Source organism: Topomyia yanbarensis, chromosome 2 (genome assembly GCF_030247195.1).
Source record: "Topomyia yanbarensis strain Yona2022 chromosome 2, ASM3024719v1, whole genome shotgun sequence".
Taxonomy (NCBI): domain Eukaryota; kingdom Metazoa; phylum Arthropoda; class Insecta; order Diptera; family Culicidae; genus Topomyia; species Topomyia yanbarensis.
In genome coordinates this window covers 21,928,310-21,946,291 of record NC_080671.1, presented here as the reverse complement: position 1 = coordinate 21,946,291, position 17,982 = coordinate 21,928,310, and the positions used below count along the sequence as shown (strand labels likewise).

General features: G+C 43.2%; 1 protein-coding gene across 3 annotated transcripts in view; it reads left to right on the top strand.

Annotated features, from left to right (window-relative positions):
- LOC131686224 (blastoderm-specific protein 25D) overlaps positions 1-17,982 on the top strand; it is a 57,618-nt gene that overhangs the window by 22,836 nt on the left and 16,800 nt on the right. For 2 of the 3 annotated variants that reach the window (XM_058970471.1, XM_058970470.1), the window contains 2 exons: positions 6,099-7,211; positions 7,277-7,476. In XM_058970471.1, coding sequence (XP_058826454.1) covers positions 6,099-7,211; positions 7,277-7,476 — 1,313 coding nt within the window. Of the gene's footprint in view, positions 1-5,826; positions 5,998-6,098; positions 7,212-7,276; positions 7,477-17,982 lie in introns of those variants that run through there. The other variant, XM_058970472.1, reaches the window with a different exon arrangement.

Genomic DNA, 17,982 nt, shown 5'->3' with positions numbered 1-17,982 from the left:
AACGTTTTGTTGTTTCAAGAAGGTCTGATTCTTCTGAGTGTAGCACTGTTGAACGGGTTCTTCACGTCTATCGTTACCACGGCGGAGTAGCGATTACCCTTTCTCTTTTGCTTCAATGCTTTCGTCGCGCTCGCGATGCCTGTGTCTACCGTCGATATCCCTTTCCGGAACCCGAACTGCCTCTGCAGTAGTTCGTTCTCACTTTCAGCGTGGGGCGTCAGCCTGTTGAGGATGACCCTTTCCAGGAGCTTACCGAGAGTATCCAGTAGGCATACAGGCCGATACGATGCTGGATCTCCTGGTGGTTTCCCTGGTTTTGGCAGCAACACCAGCTTCTGTATCTTCCATCTATCCGGGAAGTAGCCATCGTCCAGGTATTTCTGTAGGACTATCCAAAACATGTCCGGAAACGCCAATATCGCAGTCTTCAGTGCAACGTTGGGGATTCCATCCGGTCCGGGAGTATTTTTCGCTTTCAGGTCTTTCGCCACTATAAGGAGCTCGTCGTTGTAAACTCGTTTGTCACCAGTATTTCCACCGTCTGAATTAACGCACGGTATAGGCGGCCATGCGGTTGAATCGTGCTTCGGGAAAAGACTCTCCACAATAATTTTCGGTTTGTCGGTGCACATTTCGACTGGCGTCATTGGACCCTTGATCCTGACCATAACGACACGGTAAGCATTGCCCCAGGGGTTAGCGTCTACTTCTGTGCACAGCTCCTTGTAACAGGTGGACTTGCTTAGCACTATCTCGCGTTTAAAAGCGACCCTGGCCGACCGGAATGTTACCTTACACTCTTCGCTGACTGCCTCAGATCTTGCTCTCTGAACGCATCTTCTGGCTTTTAGGTAGGCAGTCTGGAGGATACTTAGCCTTTCGTTCCACCAGTACGCAGGACGCCTTTAGTTCCTCGGCTCCATTTTCCTCGGGATTGTTATACATCACATGCCCTCGCTATTGTTTCCGACAGCTCATCGGTACTCGGAATTGGAGTATTTTTTGTTTGTTTTTATTTGCGTCACTTTAAATATAATTTCATTCATTACGCGGAATTGGAGTGACCACGAAGTGCTTCACAAAAAGGTCCTTGTCGAAGTCCTTTATTTTCCACTTCCGCTTGCCAGTCCCCACTCTCGGCGTTACCGTGCAATTTCGCCGATCAATAGTGTAGTGGAGCGCTTGGTGGTCACTATGTGTGTATTGCTCACTAACTCGCCAATTCATGTTATACATCACCGAAGGACTGCAGAATGTTATGTCGATGAGGGTTTATCGACCGTCTTTACGGAATGTGGTAGCGGAATCTTCGTTGCACAGTCTCACATCCAGCTTCGCCAAGGTTTCCAACAAGCTGTAACCTCTTACGTTGGTCAGCCTGCTACTCCACTCCTAGCGGTAAAGTCTCCTCCTAGAACACAACCGGCGTGACAAACACGTTGATATACAAATGCTTGAGCCCTTCGCGATCATCCCCGTCATCTACACCCGCGGTCTAGTAAACATGATGGCATCCCAGTGATAAAGTGAATGTATCAGCTCCTATAAATTTTCAAACGCGGTCTCAAGTGTGAACCCAAAAAACTTCCGCACTCGCACGATCATGAATCGGTCACTTCTGGATGTTTCTATCCTTGATATCAGCAGACTAGGTCCATGCCTTCAATTGGATCAATTAAAAAAAGAAAGCTCTCATATCCACTGGACATCACGTTACATGGCGACATGACCGAGGACTCTAGTGATATGGGGTAACTTACTCCCTGTCAGAATGTGTATTGTACACCAAAAACTAACTATCACAATGAAGGTCCGCGTGACCATCCAAGAATGCACGCGTATATAGGAAATGCCACACGGTTAAAAAATCCAGTCTTGTACAGTCACATGAACGCGAGCACACGTGACAAACAGTTAACATACGAACACTTAAGCCCTTCGCGATTAACAACGCACACCTACGTTCGCGATCGCGCAAACTTAATAACACCCCGGTAATAAGGATAACGTTTTAGCACTCACGAAGTTTCAAACGATATCTCAAACACGAACCTACAAACGTCCGTTTTCGCGCGCTCATGAATCGGTCACGTCCGGAAACCATTACTCTCTGTCCTAATAACTTAGGTCCATACATTCAGTAGGATCAACAAAAAAATAAAGCGCATATCCACTAGACAACACGTTCCATTGCGACATCACCGGGCACTCTAGTGATATGGAAGATCTCACACTATTTTAGCATCTTAGCAGTACACCAAAAAATAAAGTATTAGACTCACGGTCCGCGCGCGATTATCCAAGAACACACGCGAATATGCGAAAGGCACACGGTTATAAAATAGAATTTATACACGCGAAGTTACATACACGTTAGCACACGCGACATACAAACGCACACGCGATCGAACACGTTAACGTACAAATGCTCGATCTCTTCGCGATGATACACGCGATCGCGAGTTCCTACGCCCGTACATACTTGAACCGTACAATGATTATCACATTCAGAATCACGTCCCGCTACAATTGGCCTAATGCAGTGTTTTAGTGGGCGACATTGCCTTCTCGTCTGCAAATTGTAGTATGTGATTCTGACGGGGAGCCCTTCCGAGAACCTAGCTCTACAGCTCCAGTAGGACAACTCTCGAAAAAAATATCACTATAGAAACTTGAAAACTCTTGTGAGTCAACTAGAGTTATCGCAATAAACTCATATTTGAAATATGGTTTGTGGAGCCAATTACCATTTGATTTAGCTGTGTTCCGAAATAAAAGTCAAAATTGTTGCCGGTCTACTATCTATGCGAGTAGTGAGGTCATGCTGGGGTTGACACTATCCTTCATGTTCAGACCCGGATCGGTGTAAAATCGGAAATGTTTCAACACAACCTAGTACCACCAACTAGATGGTGACGAGTTTTGAACGTACCCGGAGACCTGCCAGGGTGTTGTCGGGACGGAGGCAGTTGTGATGTTAGCTCATTTCAAGTCGCCACCCAAATCGTGATCCATGTTCTGCCTGTTGACGTTCGCCATGGCCAGTATGCCATAATCATGATGTTACTGGCGTCGATTCTGATGTGCCGGTTGGCACTCCGGTTGGGCTTTTTATTGCCAAGATCATAGATTATTTGAATCTTAGGACCTTAGCAGAAGCGGCACAGTCTCGCTTCGTCGGAGCTGCTTTCGGAGTTATGGCTTTTTTTGAGGTTTAGCAAAGCCACGTCCAATCCTCACCATATCCTAGCAAGACTTCCCAACTCGCAGTAGGACCGAGGGTTGTGGGGGTTGTTCATTAGTAGGTTTTTCGCCGACCCAGCACATGTTCATCAGTTAGACTATACTACCGATTTCGTCCATCGTGTGCCAGAGTGAATGACTTTGAACAGAGAAGATAACTCTGAACCCTACTCCTCTAAACTTCACCAAGGAGTCCGACATTTGCTTGATCCCCCGAAATTCATCCACTTGACTTTTTTATCCCTAGTAACAATTGAGGTTTTATGATACTCTTTAAGCCCTTTTCAAAACTTTAAATGCACTTGTAGTGTGCTATAAAACCAGAATTGTTATTTGAGATGCGACTACTTTAACAAAAAGATATCCTGTAGTCAATTATGCATAATAATCAAATCCAAGATTGTAAAAACTCATTTGTTTGAACTCGTTTGTACACCTCAATGTAAAAATGCTGTCATGCCACTATTATGATTATTTTCGATGATCTACACGACAACACTGATATTAATTTTCGTACTGATTCCGACTTTCGATAACAGGGGGAGGTCAGGTTTACTCATACGGTCGAATTTTTCCCACCTTACCCTATATATTCCTTGTTTTGACGTGAATCATGTTTTTCTTATTCTTTTTGAAAGGTTTTTTTTTTGGATCGTATTCAATGGAAAAAAGACAGAGATAGAAAAACCGGAACGATGATAGTTCACCTTTTATCGGATACACTGAGAAAAGATATGTCCCAAAGCAGGAATAGAAACTCCCGGTCTCTAGTTGGCTGCGTTAACCACTCCGCCATCAAGGAACTGTGATGATGTCATCACAGATTCCCAAACAATATCGTGATCACCGCCACAGCCCCAACATCCAGTGGATCGCGTTCAGGCTTTGGATATTATTATCACTGTTTGCTTCCCATTAGCTAGCTCAGACACCACCAGACTTTAATGACGAATAAAGCTATGGGGAAGCATATTGAAGTCTGCCCTTTGCCGTTAGCATCTGCCGTTGGGCTTTGAAGGAAAACTGAACTGTACAAACACTGAAGAAGTCGGCAAGAGGTCGACGAAATACGTATATGTAATAAAAATGTCTGGAAATTTTTTGGTCGAATGGAGGGGAAATCGAAAGTTGGAAGCCGTAAAAACGACGAAAAGAGCGGTCAGCTGTTTCAAGCGGAACCTTAACCTCTCCGTTTGAGATGTCGGAAGCAAGCTGGAAGTGTAGTCTACAACTGCCTTTAAAAAGCTTACTGAACAAGAATATTATACATCGACTGGTAGAAGAAAAATGGCAGAGATTTTTAAACATATTAGGCTGTCAAAGTTCACAAAGAAATATCTCATGTGGCAAGCCATCTGTTCCTGTGGTTTGAATAACAACATTTACATCGCAACTAGAACCATCAATAATGAAATTTATATGCAGGAGTGGCTGGAAAAACGTCTGTTGCCTCTTCTCAAGCATCACAATTGTTATGTTTTATTTTGGCTTGATTTGGCATTTTGCCATTACGGGGACAAGACCATGGAGAGGTATGCTGCGAACAACTGGTCCGGCCTTTCGCATTTGGCTTTGCTATTTAGATCTTCCGGGTCGATTCGATCAATAATTGTCAAATTTTCATTAAATGATTCTGAACTATAAGTAAGATATTAGAATTAAATTTACTTTTTAGGATATCTGGAAAATACAGTTGTGAATTTATACTTCAAGAAAAATGAACATTTTTTCTCTAATTTTTTTATTTTATTTTGTTAACTTTTAAGTATGAACAATGAACATGTTCGAGCCCTTTGTGATGATGATCCACGCACTACGCCCGCTATCTCGAAAACATGAAAATGCCCCCAAAATAAGTTGATAAACGTGATCTCAAGCGCGAACATACAAATGCTTGTTTCCACGCGATCATGAAGTCTTCACGACCCCATATCTGAACCGTACTCTCAATATATATCAAAATATATATATAACCCTTTTCAAAGGTTAGTCTTGTGTCAAGAGGTGTTCTAGACTGGTAAAAAATGCATCTTTAAGTGGCGAATAATTGGATAAAGTAGGCCGACCTTACGAAGAATATTGTTTCATAAAAGATTTGAAAAATATACAAAAAATGATGATATTCAGCGATTTTTTCTCAGCTTTATATTCTCACTGTTGGGCATTTATAAAGTTAACTTGATAAAAAAAATTAAATTTTTTCTGAGCAACTCCCATGCATTTATGAGATCAGAATGAAACATCAGATTCTAGTCTAAAATATTCCACCAATTATCCCACAGTATCTACGAAGATAAAAAAATAGGTTTCAATATTCCAAATTATGCGATTGATGTAACTTTCTTACAGACTCGAAGTTATTTATTAAATATCATTTTTCCCCAAAATTTAACATGCACTATCTACAATTTTCCCAGGCTACTCAACTACGCGGCCGTGCTCACCTACTAACTATTTAGCAGGTACAGTTTTCGCGTGGAAGGCACGAAAAAGGCTTCCGCGACTATGGGTTTGCTCTGAATTATAAACGCAGTCGTTGATTTTGTGTGTTGTTTTAGTTAGCTTTCGCTATATGAGTATTCGCTGCTGCTCATTGCCATCAATAACCGCGGGTTGGTTAGTCGGTCGGTAGTACGAAGTTTTCCCCGTAGCACATGCTACCTGCTATTTCGCTCCGACGATCGCCTGAGTGCAGTCACGACCAGTACAGCTATGCCGCAGGCCATTCCAACTTTGTCATGATAATCATATTTTGTAAGCTTCTTCCCCTTCGCTACCCGCCTACCGATCTATCCTATTGGGGTATCTCCTCATTAGATGTTTTAACATCTTTCTTATTTTTCGTTTTCTTTCAGATTCATCTGACGGCCAGAATGTGTCAACAGGTTCACCCACGGCTGTATCACCGAGCACCGCCTTCTCCAGCGGCAGCAATAGCAGCTCGGTCTCAGCGGGTAGCATAATTTCCAACACATCGAAACATCCTCATCACCCTCATTTTACCTATCAACGCCAGGCAGAAGGCAAAGATGCTCATCGAGGAGAGAGCAAATCAGTCGGTAGAGTTGTCACCAACAAAATCAGTAGTATAGTGCCATCCTGCAGTGAGCAAGACATCGTAACGACAACACCAACTACTACTAGTTCCACAAATCCGATAACAACCGCATCAGATAACGAGAATGAGTCATCCGATCGGGAAGTATCACCAAAGTTCATAGTGGGAACCAAAAAGTATGGTCGCCGATCACGCCCTCGGGATGATATCAACGGATTGGATACATCGTCTGATTTGAGTAATTCGGATAACGAGTCTGTTCCCCCCTCGCAGCAGAGAAACCCGAACGGCAACAACAAAAACTCCTCGAAAGTGCAGCGATCTGTATCGCAAAGTGACATCCACGGCACGAAACGACGTCGACCGATGAGTGGAGCTAGGCTCAAACGTTGCGTTTCACTACCGACACACCGCCAGCGACCGGATGTTGCCCAGAGCAAATTGAACGCCAAAGCCGTTCGAGAACAGTTCACTATGGACGATAAAATCGACAAAAAGATTTACTTCCTCAGGTTGTCGGAAAATTTGCGCGACATTTGGGATTCTCTGGTCGGTGGTGGTCATGGTGCATTATTGAATCAATCCCAGCTTGAGGTCGTTTGTGAACGGGTTGGCCTGCAGAAGCTTCCAGCCAAGCTGGCCGCCCAGGAAGTGTTTTCCAAGCTGTCTTTACAATCCATCGAGGGAATCAGTTTCGAAGAGTTTATTGCGCTGCTGCAAAGTGACACGGATATCCTTCCGATCGGTGACGGGGGTATGGATGGTGTCGGTGGAAGTACGAATAAAGTTATTACCGAAAATAAGTGTGCTGTCGCAACGCGACTGTTCGACGAGAGTGACACTTTCAAGGCTCAGGAACTGGATCGCGACAGTGTGGAAGAGACGGTCGGATTCAGCGTGCAAATGCCAGGTGTGTGTGTTTGTGTTTGTTTTTCGGTGGTATTTTTGGGAGTATACAATATGATTGTATTTCAGATTGGACCGCGGAGATCGGGTCTCTCTCGTCGGCTATTATAGTTGATATGTGGGAGTCGGCTGGTATCGTAGATGCGAGGAATTTGCTTCAGGATCTCGGCTTCTACGACGAGGAAATTCAAGTGACAAATTTGATTACTGCGTTGGAGGACGAACAGCAGCGGTTGGGCGACAGCAACGAAACGTATGTTATTGTGAAGGTAAGTTTGCACCTACGTAACAAATGTGCGGAAATTAGCAATGGTAATGGAATTCCACGGACGATCGATGGTGCTTTGTTTGTGTGTACCTTTTTAAAGTGCCAATTATTCTTTACGGACTGTTTGCAGATTACCTTCCTCTTTGTCAAAATATTTGCTCGACAAATTGGTTCGTTTGAAATGTGAAAAGAGGTGTTTTGAGAAAAAAGTTATTTTATTGCCATTTATGGCAGTTAGTAATTTAAAAAAGTATTTGATTCAGTGCTTACGGATACTGTTCTTGAAAAGAATTCTTGAATAGGGAATAAACAGAATAATAGATAGATTGCTGTAAGCAATCAAATTATCAAATGGTGCAAGTCAATTCTGAAAGCCCTGCGCAATATAGCCAAAGCTTAATATGAACTGCTAACAATTGACGTACGTATAGAAATTCCTAGATTTGCTAGTTTAGTAACGGTGAAAAGCTCATTCTTTTAAGTCCGGATTCAATGATGTGTAGTCCGTCAAATTGACATCTTCTGATAACTGTTTTAGGACAGATTTACATGCAATCAATCAGGTTTGAAAACTTTCCAATATATTCTTTTGTTTTCAAAGAAACAAGTCATTCTCTTTATTTTTCTTGTGTATTCCCGGGATCCGGGGATTTTCCGGGATTTTTTAATTTATTTCCCGAGTTCCGGGAAGCTGAAAACCGTCGGGAAAAGGAAGCTCTAAGCCTCCTTCAATTTCCACAGCTCACGGACGGTCAAATTTCGGGAGTTTTACGTTCAATAGATTTCTCGTGCCAGTTGTCGACAAACCGCAGGGCGTACCCGACGACTCGTTGAAGTTTGCAAAAGCTACTGTACCGAGGGAAAATGGAAGTGGTTAAATTTTCATGATAAGTGCGACTAGGACTGCTTTAATTTCTGGAAAATCTGTATCTGGAACGGCTGCAGGCTGCAATCTGACAGAATGCGCAGGCGAGGAATTCCACTCAGGATCTCAGGTAGTTGACCATGGGAAACGATACCGGTAGGATTTATTTTGATGTTGATGCACTGCCATCTGAAGCCATCGATTTCTTCTTGAATTAAAACAATACGATTTCGGACGAACAAATTAAGTTCATTTAGCGGTTTTTTGATCCAGGCTAGAACAATTTTACTGGCGCACCACAGACCTAGGATCTTGACGACCTCATTCGCTCCGCATTCTTGCAACGGTATTTTGGGGCTCACGTTCTTCGAGTGGTACATGTTGGAGGAACTCTATCGAATTACAATACCATTTGTGGATGGGAATGCCACCGCGTCCCAACAGTTGTTTCAGTTGCCGTTGTGCTTTGATTCCGACACCGAATTGGCATCAGACAGCGGATGGTCCATGTAGACCTCTTTTTTATTATTTCGGCTGAAATCATCCTTCTCTTCCGCAGCCAATTGTGTCAATGCTGTACAATAAGTAACTGTGTCCAGTTTCAGTAGACGCAGCGGTTGCGAAGTTCATTCACGCCAGAAGATAGTGTTGATGTTCAGATGCCATCGGAATCTGCACGAGTGCCTTTTGCACTACCGGAACGACAAGGAATACGTCGTTCAACGCAAAATTGGATGGGAAGAACTTCGCGCTGCCATCGAATACCACCCATTTTATGGTTGAACCGGGGGGGCGCAAGATGTGGCAGGTAGATTGTTTTCTGGCCCGGCGTGTCATCTAATTCGATCACTTCGTGGCAAAGACAGAGTCTGGTATAACAATCTGTTCTCTTGCATCAGAAATCTTTTCAGTGCTAAATCTCGGAAATCGTCCAGCTTGGCAATGATTTCTTTGAATGGGTGTTGTGCCACAAACCTCCCTGTCGAATCTCAAAGTGAGATTCGCAAGCTACTTCTCTGAAGAGTTTGGGGATGTTCGGCGATTGCTCGATTTGCCAGAACCACTGCATCATGGTTTCGACCTCTTCAATGGAGACCATTGGTGTGCTGCACTGGAGCTCCAACGACATACCACCCTAGGTGAGTTTCTCGCAGCTGTGGCATCTTGTCGGACAGGCTTACATGTCTTGGCTTCAGGGGTGCGAAGAACCATTCTCCACCGGTGGTTCTGGGTTTTTTGCAGTCATTTGGGCTGTAAGCAGACACTCGGGATTGCTGAAGAATGTAGACGCTCTGAATTGGAATTTGTCACGACCCTGGCTTCGCAACTTATTGATTTCGGTAATGAGTAATAGATAATAGCTCGCTGCTTCTTGACACCCACACAGTTGGCTTGATGGTCTATCGCAGTGGGTGCTTTCGATGGTTGCGGCTTTGGCACTTTGGTTACCATCGATGCTTTGGATTGGACGTCATGCTCTGGGACTGGCGCCACATCTTCATGCAACAAACTGTGGTGACGAGCATCAAATTTGCGACACAATTTTGAGGAAAAACACCTTCTGGTGAGGTATCCTTTTCGTAGGCAGTTGTAGCAAAGCCCAGCGATTCACACCTTGTCTTTTGTTCACGCCGAAGTGAACATAGTATCGGGAAATTATATTGAGCGCTAAAATCGACACCAGCTGACAGTGTGCCGAATTGAATAATTTTCCACCCGTGGCACAGATGAATTTCTTCTCCTATTTCGGTCAACTGGCACACACGTAAACCGAAGGCAGCTAATATCATTGTGGCTGATCGGTCCAACAATGACTTTTGCAGTCCGGTGGTTTCTACGCAAATTCGTTGCCGTAGCAGCACCGACTGAAGAGGATCGCACACACTCGGGGCGATCATCATCTTTTACTCGTCAGCCCATACCATTCCTGTGGGACCAGACGGGTAGTACTAAGTTTATTGCCGAACAACACAGTCCAGCACAACTGACTGTGCGTCGCGCTCGCCGTGCACTGCATCCCCACAGACCGGGAATTAGAACATGTGAAATTCAAATATAACATGTAAATAGTGTAAATAAATGTTATTTTGTAAGCGACTTTCTGGTGTTGTGTGGACTGGACAGGTCCGAAGAAGGCGGAAAAGAACGCCCTTTTGCTGGCCTGTGCGGGGCCAGCCAAGCTTGTTTTCGATTCTGGTGCTGTTCGTCCGCCCTGTGTTTCACTGCTTTTCTCGGGCTTGAGTATCGGCCAGATCCCGGTGTAAACACTCTATTCTGGGATGTGGAAAAGAGATAAAGGTCTAGCACTAAAAGTTGCGGGGGAACCGCCGCAAAAGTCACAAGCCAGCTCAGTCTTCATTAGATTTGCTGAGGCTGCATGACTGTTCTGGGATGGTTACGGCCATAAGGATGTTGACTTTGAATTACTCGCTGCTGGAACTTGTATCTGGTACGCGGCTATACACTTCTCCTGAACCTGGGCTCTGGATGTTAGGAACTGCATGGTTTGCTTGTTACTCGGAAGTTCTCGCTTTTAGCTATTGTGTGGACTCATAAGCTCGTGTCGACTTGTCGAGTTCATTCACAACAAGAATATGATCTCCGACACCCGGTCATCTGTTGCTTGAGGTAGGGTAGGCTCTCTACATGGCAGTTAACCTCATTCACCAGTGCACAGTTGTCCAGAATGAAAATTTTCTGCAAAATTTTGAGATTTTACTAAAACTAACCACTAACCAGTCTTTGGAGAAGTTTTCGTAGTTTTTGAGAAGCTTCCGTTAGTTCAAACAGTGGTTTTAAACCTTTTTTGTTCCATGTATCGCTTTCCGAACATTGATCTTCCTGATGAAAAATAATTACCATCATTACCCTATCAGGAAAAAAAATTATTTTCGATTGGATGGAAACCATAATTTTCCAATTATAAACATGCTCTTGAGCAATCTCAGTAAGTATCTCAATCCTTGACACACTGGATCAATATATAAGGACAAATATCCGACGGGAATGTTAGGATAACAAGTTAAAATTTATCCCGCATAATTCACCCACTACAACAGTGTAATGTACCCCTAGGGGTGAATTCACCCCGGTTGAAAACCACTGTGTTAAAACATCAGTTAGGGTGGTTCAAATTTTACCAAGATCAAAAAATTAACTATTTAGTCATTCTAGCTAGAGCCAAGCGAGCTTCAGCAATGTTGTAGAACGACAAATTTAAGAAAAGTTTGTTGAAGGCAGCTCTATCTTTCATACTTTTCATGGATAGATTAGAAAAAATGAAAACTGAAAATGTTATATAAAAAATTTGGTTTTTGGTTGACCCTTGGTAGTATGCAGTTTTGGTTTTTCATTAACAGTACCAAGTGGATATTTTTCTTCTTAGGATGCTACTATGAATGAGTTTGTCGTATCCACAACGTCATCCTAGACGTCTAGTTTAGAAATTGTTGAAAAATGTCCATGAAATGTAGTCACCAAGTTTTCCAAACAATGGTCAAGAGTTTTTAGAGTCATTTTGTGAATTCCTTTGTCGATATTTCTCTTGGTACTCATGGTGCTATTACTCGAGGTTCGAGTGTATATGCAATATTTCTTTGGACAAACTTTTTAAATTAATAATAACGTTAAATACCACAGAGAACGACTTAGTTACGGCATTTCTTATTTTTCGCGCGTCTCGATTAACCATTATTTTCTCCGGAAATATAGGACTTACAACATTGTTTCGTGAACCTAAATGTTTGTAAATTAATGCCAAAATATAACCAAACGAGCGATCTGGCGATTTTAAACATTCAGTTACTTTTTTATGCGAAGAAGACCGAATATTTTTTTTATGTCAGGAATGTGGTCGAAACAGGCTTAAATTGCAATTTTTGAAAAATTCTCACAATAAAAATATTGCAAATTTTGACATGCTCTTCTTGCCAAAATGACGGCATCAGCTTTCAAAAAAAGTTTAAAAAAAAAAATGAAATGAATTTTGGAAAATTGGCGGTTATACGACTTTGAATATCCACTGCTCACGTAAAAAGGTCGACTGCAGATAGTCAGAATGGCCGTTTTACCCCGTATTCTTCCTACAATTTAAGAAAAAAGTTGAACCAGGTTTACCATTTAGGGAAGAGTTCAAATACGGCTCATCCAAAGTAGCTATTAGTATACAGTCCGGGGAATAAAGAGAGTAAATGCGCTATAACCTAGGCTCATTAGCTTGGCCGGGGCTAAATACCTCTGTCCCATCCCAGGAACCAAAGGAGTGACATTAACCCTCTTGGCCAAGTCACACCCAAAATCAAATCAAATTGAAACGGTCGGTACGGTTGTCCACGTTTCTTCCTTATTCAAGGTTCAAAATGGTTCTTCATTAACCCATTATAACCCAGCTATATTAAAACTTTTGATAATTTATAAAATACTTCGTGAGCCCTCATGTTATGCTGAATGAAGAATGGGAAAAATAAAATAACCTCTTTGAACCGTTTTGTTGCGCAAAAAACAAACGTATGAAATATCACACGCTGGGTTGATCATTACAGAGAAAATTCGGCTAATACAATCGGAATATCTTCAACCTGGCGAGATCATTCATTTAGCAGCTTTTTTGAGTGATTTTAACACTTCTCTCCTCTTACGTGCCATTTCTCCGCATGATTGGTTCGTTGCATCAAACCATCTTTCTCTCAATCTTAGAAATTATTTTAAGATGAAGAACATTTTCGTACAAGAATTTATATAAAAAAGATTCTGGTTGGAACCAGGCATGATTTGCAACGTATTAAGCATTTGTTAACCTTGAATGCACTGATTCAACGTTAAAATCAGCGAGAAAGTTGTGAATCCTCTCCGGGTCCTAAAAAGGAAAAAAATGCCTTAGGAAAAAAAGATTTCGGCTCAGCCTAACGCATGAAATTTCATACCTTGAACTACCAGCATAATTTTCGCAATTGTTCTACCAATTTCTTCCATTTTTTCGCACTGAGCCACATCTTTCACACCTCTCATGTCCATTGGTTCTCAATCCAAAACAAGAATTAGTGATTTAGAAAAGAAATTTAATAATATGTATTGTTCATATTTTGGTTTGAATTTTGTCCATCTTTGACATTCGAAAACACAATGGAATTTTATAAAGAAATATTATTGAGCATACACATTATAAATCATAGGATATTAATTAATCCAGAAATGTGTTGTTTTTGCGTATGAAATTTCATACGCTAGGACATAATGGGTTAAATGAATAATTTAATTGCCGTATAATTTTGAATCATCTTGTGGGTTCGGTCGCGGTTTCCTGGAAGGTGGTGCCTTGTGGTAGACAGATGGTGGGATGGGCCGCGGGAAGCCTCCCCACATCTTCGAGGAGTGTGGCGGATGGCCTGCGTTATCCATGTTATTGTTCAAATGCGGTCGTATGGGTCGGCATTCTTTAGGAAGAGGAGGAGTGCCTCCTCCCGAACCGGGTCGTTGGATAGGATGTCCCGTCAGTTCGTACTGACGCCGCAGGTCCTCTAGTTCTCGGCAGTTGCACAGCAGGTGCTCGACGGTGAGCCGGGTATTGTAGGAGGCACATTTTGGGACGGGATCGCTGGACACGATGTTGTTCCCTCTGGCTGTCTCGGTCGATTTTTGTTCCCTCTGGCTGTCTCGGTCGATCCAAGTGTCGGTAGATTTTTTGGGTAAGATTTCGAGCCCAGCCAACATTTTGATCCACTTTAATAAGTTGCAATTTAATTACCCGTACTCTTAAGCGACATAAATTGATTACATAAAATGCACAGATTCCTTCTATGTGAACAAAAGTGGAGGCCATATACGTACAAAGCGGTATATCAGTACGATGAAATATACGACGAATTTTGATCTTATCAGAAACATTATACGATCATCTATGTTTTCTTTTTGAGTTTGTATATGATCAGTTATACAATCATACCTAGAGATTGCCTTTGGATAGTATGTGGTAGCAATCAGTATTTTTTAAAAATAAATATGAAAATAAAAAAAATATGGAGATAATTTTCATAATTTCCTATAAGACCTGCTGCTGATGTTTCATAATAACTGTTTACTGTTATCTGTATTTTCTGTATATCAATTCCATATCAACATTAGAATAGGGCTAATAAGATTTGTAAACAAACTTTTGTTTTGCTGATTTTTCTTAATTTGTTATATTTTCAACCCCGAAGACATTTGAAATTGATTCTACCAAGGGTAAAGATGTTGATTCATGTGTATCTTTCATGAAATTCGACTCGACAGCGGAGTAATGAGCGAAATAGGTTTGTTTATAAAAATCTCATTAGCCCTTTTGAAGAATTAATATTGAATTATTAAATTACCTGCTACTAGTTACTTCCAGTCTCGATTCCAAGATTTTCGTATTTCTAGAGTAATCGTTATGTACTGATCTATCTATACACTGTCGAATCGCGACTCTTTTTGAACATTTTCAATTTTTTGTGATTGCGATTTGGAAATGCCATAGGTTTATCTTAAAGTGGCACTCCAAAAATACTCGGTTAATGATTTTATTGCAAACATTTTTTTCATAATGAGCAAAGCGTACATTGTTTATTGTGAACAATTTTGCAGTTTAATCCAATTGCAAATCGATTCATGTACAATGTATCAATGAACATACCAGATTTAAGTTTTAAGTTAGAGTGGATTCAATTATAACTTTATGTAAACATTGTGTTTGGATCTTAGATTTGCATTTTATGTAAACTTTTTACAACATAACATGATTTTTTCTTGAATTATTTATAATTTCGATTTAATCTGTCATTATTAGTAATTTATTTTAGACATTTATATACGATTGCTGGTTTGCTGGGAGATCTCTGCCAGTGGTTGATGAATCCGTTCTGTAAACTGGTGTTGAGCTCCTTGATGATGTCAATGGTTGGGGTCTCATCTGGGAGGCGGGACTGCGCCCGTCTGCTGATGAGTGCTAATCGGTCGGCGTCTGTGTTACCCTTGATCCGGCTGTGACCCGGAACCAGTGGGTTTTGGAGTGTCTCGATGGCCTGAACGAAGGGATGTTTGGAGGTCCCGCTAGCGACGTTCCTCAGTACTGAGAGCGAGTCTGTGAAGATGACCGTCGGTGTATCGGTGGATCTTTTGGCCATTCCTACTGCAATGGCGGCAGCTTCCGCCGAGAGAACTGAGCTGGAGGGAGGGAGGCGGAGAGCCTGCTCCCCAAGCCGCTGATCCCCGCTCCTACACCGTCATTCGCTTTGGAACAGTCGGTGAAGATTTGAGTGTGATGTGAGTATGTTCGGTGAATTAGCTGCCTATATTTAACCAGTATGCTGCTGGACCAACTTTTATAGTTCGAGCAAGGCTGTCGTCGGTGTTGGGTCTGGGGTCGTACCAAGCCCGCGGTCTCCCCCGGTGAAGAAGAGCGTTTGGTGGGAGGTCGTTGCTGGGGAACTCTTGGTACAGGTTGGAAGCAGTGATGTGAAGAGGGCATTCGTCCCCCGAAGTTTTCTCCAGGAAGCTTAGTGCCCTTCTGAAGGCCACCCTGGTGCACCCATAGCGGCAGGGTAGTACTCCGGCCTCTACACAGGCAGCTTCGGCTATGGGTACTCGGTAGTAGACCGGAGGCTAGCCGCACCGCTCCGTGGTATAGGGGCTCAAGGATGTCGGAGCGTTCATCCAGGTTCCTGCAAGTCACCTCACTTCCGTAGAAGATTCTACTGTGGATAAGGGATCGTCCGACGTTCAGCGCTACTCGGCGGTTGTTTTTGAGGTGGTGGGAGCAAATGGTCGGGACTAGCCGCTTTCTGCTCTCGCAGTCTTTTTTCAGTCGCTGGAAGTGTGGTATCATTGTTACGGAACCACTGTACCGTTGAGGAGGATTGGACGAGCGTTGGCAGGATTATATGTGCTGCAGCAGTGTGTAATGGTGCACTTGGTGGCGTCGATGTTGAATCCGGTGGCGAGTGCCCATCGGTCGACTGCGTTGACAGCGGCCTGCAGAGATATTCTTGTCAGAAAAATCTCAAAGGGGTCCCGTCAACTAGGGCAATTCCCTTGTTCATCCCTTGCGGCCCGTAGGACCAGTGTTTGCTGGTCGATTTCGTCGCCCCATTATTCAGTAATTTGATCTCAACGTGAGTCTTTCGTTCCCCTCGTTCGTCCTCACTATCACTGTCCGAGTTGGAGTAGTAGCTCAACAGCCACGTTAGATTCCTTCATGGCCTGAACCGCATCCTGAGTGCTGGATTTCTCCTCCTTGACCGCTGTTGGGGAGATGGCCAATTACCTTCAATCCGTCGATAGTCCTGAGCAATGGTAGCGTTGGAAGGAATTCCAATTCCCAACATCGAGGGGCACTGTAGCAACCCAGCCACAGCACAACCAAATTTCGTTCCTATTCCAGGGGAACAACCAACCGTGGAACCACCAGTAAATGGTTTTCGGTTTAAAATCCGGAACACACCATGCGTAACTTAAACAACGCTTTTATTTGCTACATACTGGATACACATGCTACTAGATTTATTTAAACTTAAACTAAAGGAACATGTTACAAACAAATTAAAATTTCATGCGGATCCACCGCGCATGCTTCCCGGTGAACTGATTGCAGAATGATTTCGATGGTGACTGATCGGTGCTCCAAATTTGGATCATCATCAGACCTTCGGCAGCAGTGATGCGATGTTTTCCGTCGGGTGTGGGAGCGGGAGATTGTTATCAACTCTCCCCGCTCTTATCAGTGGTGTCTTCGGGATAATCGGCCGTCCTTATCACACGCACGGTTGTTGGTTTCTGTCGATGTGTTGCTGGTGGTGATCGTCGAAATCGTCTCTGGTACATCTCGCGCTGCTACCTGCGATGGCAATCACCACACATATCCCCATATGTGGTTTTACTCGCTGTCGTTCGTGCTGGTGTGATATAGTCGCAGGGTTGTAGTGTAGGGTGGCTGATCGTACTTCCGAACATCCTCACCCACCCAGAAATTCATCAAATTTCTGAAAAAGATAAGAAAAAAACGGATCCTCTTCGATGGGATGGGATAGTGGAAGGGTGGGTTTCAGTTGGACGTTTTTGGTGCATCGGGTCCAGTGTCTTCATCCGAGAGTGGTAGGATGCAAATCTTTTCCACCGGTCGAGAAAACAGTCCTGTGGCTGTCCTTAGGGTGACTACTCTCACCACTCCATCTGCACCTGGATGAACCTCGCAAATTCTTCCCATCTTCCATTTCATGGGAGGTTGGTTGTCTTCCCTGATGACTACTAGCCTTCCCACCTCAATGGAACTTGCTGGTTTCCATCGCTTCGTCCTCGCTTGCAACTGACTGAGGTATTCCCTACGCCATCTAGTCCAAAAGGCTTGCAGCTTGCATTGGATGAGTTGCCAGTGGTTGAGTCGATTAACTGGTACCGTAGCTAGATCTGGTTCTGGTATAGCATGGATAGACGAACCGATGAGAAAATGCGCTGGCGTCAGTGGTTCTAGATCGTTGGGATCGTCAGACATTGGTGTTAAAGGTCGGGAATTCAGACATCCTTCCACCTGAGCCAGCAATGTAACGAAATCCTCTGGAGACACAGGTGTTTCACCTACTACCCTTAGCAGGTGATGCTTGGCCGAACGAACTGCAGCTTCCCAGAGGC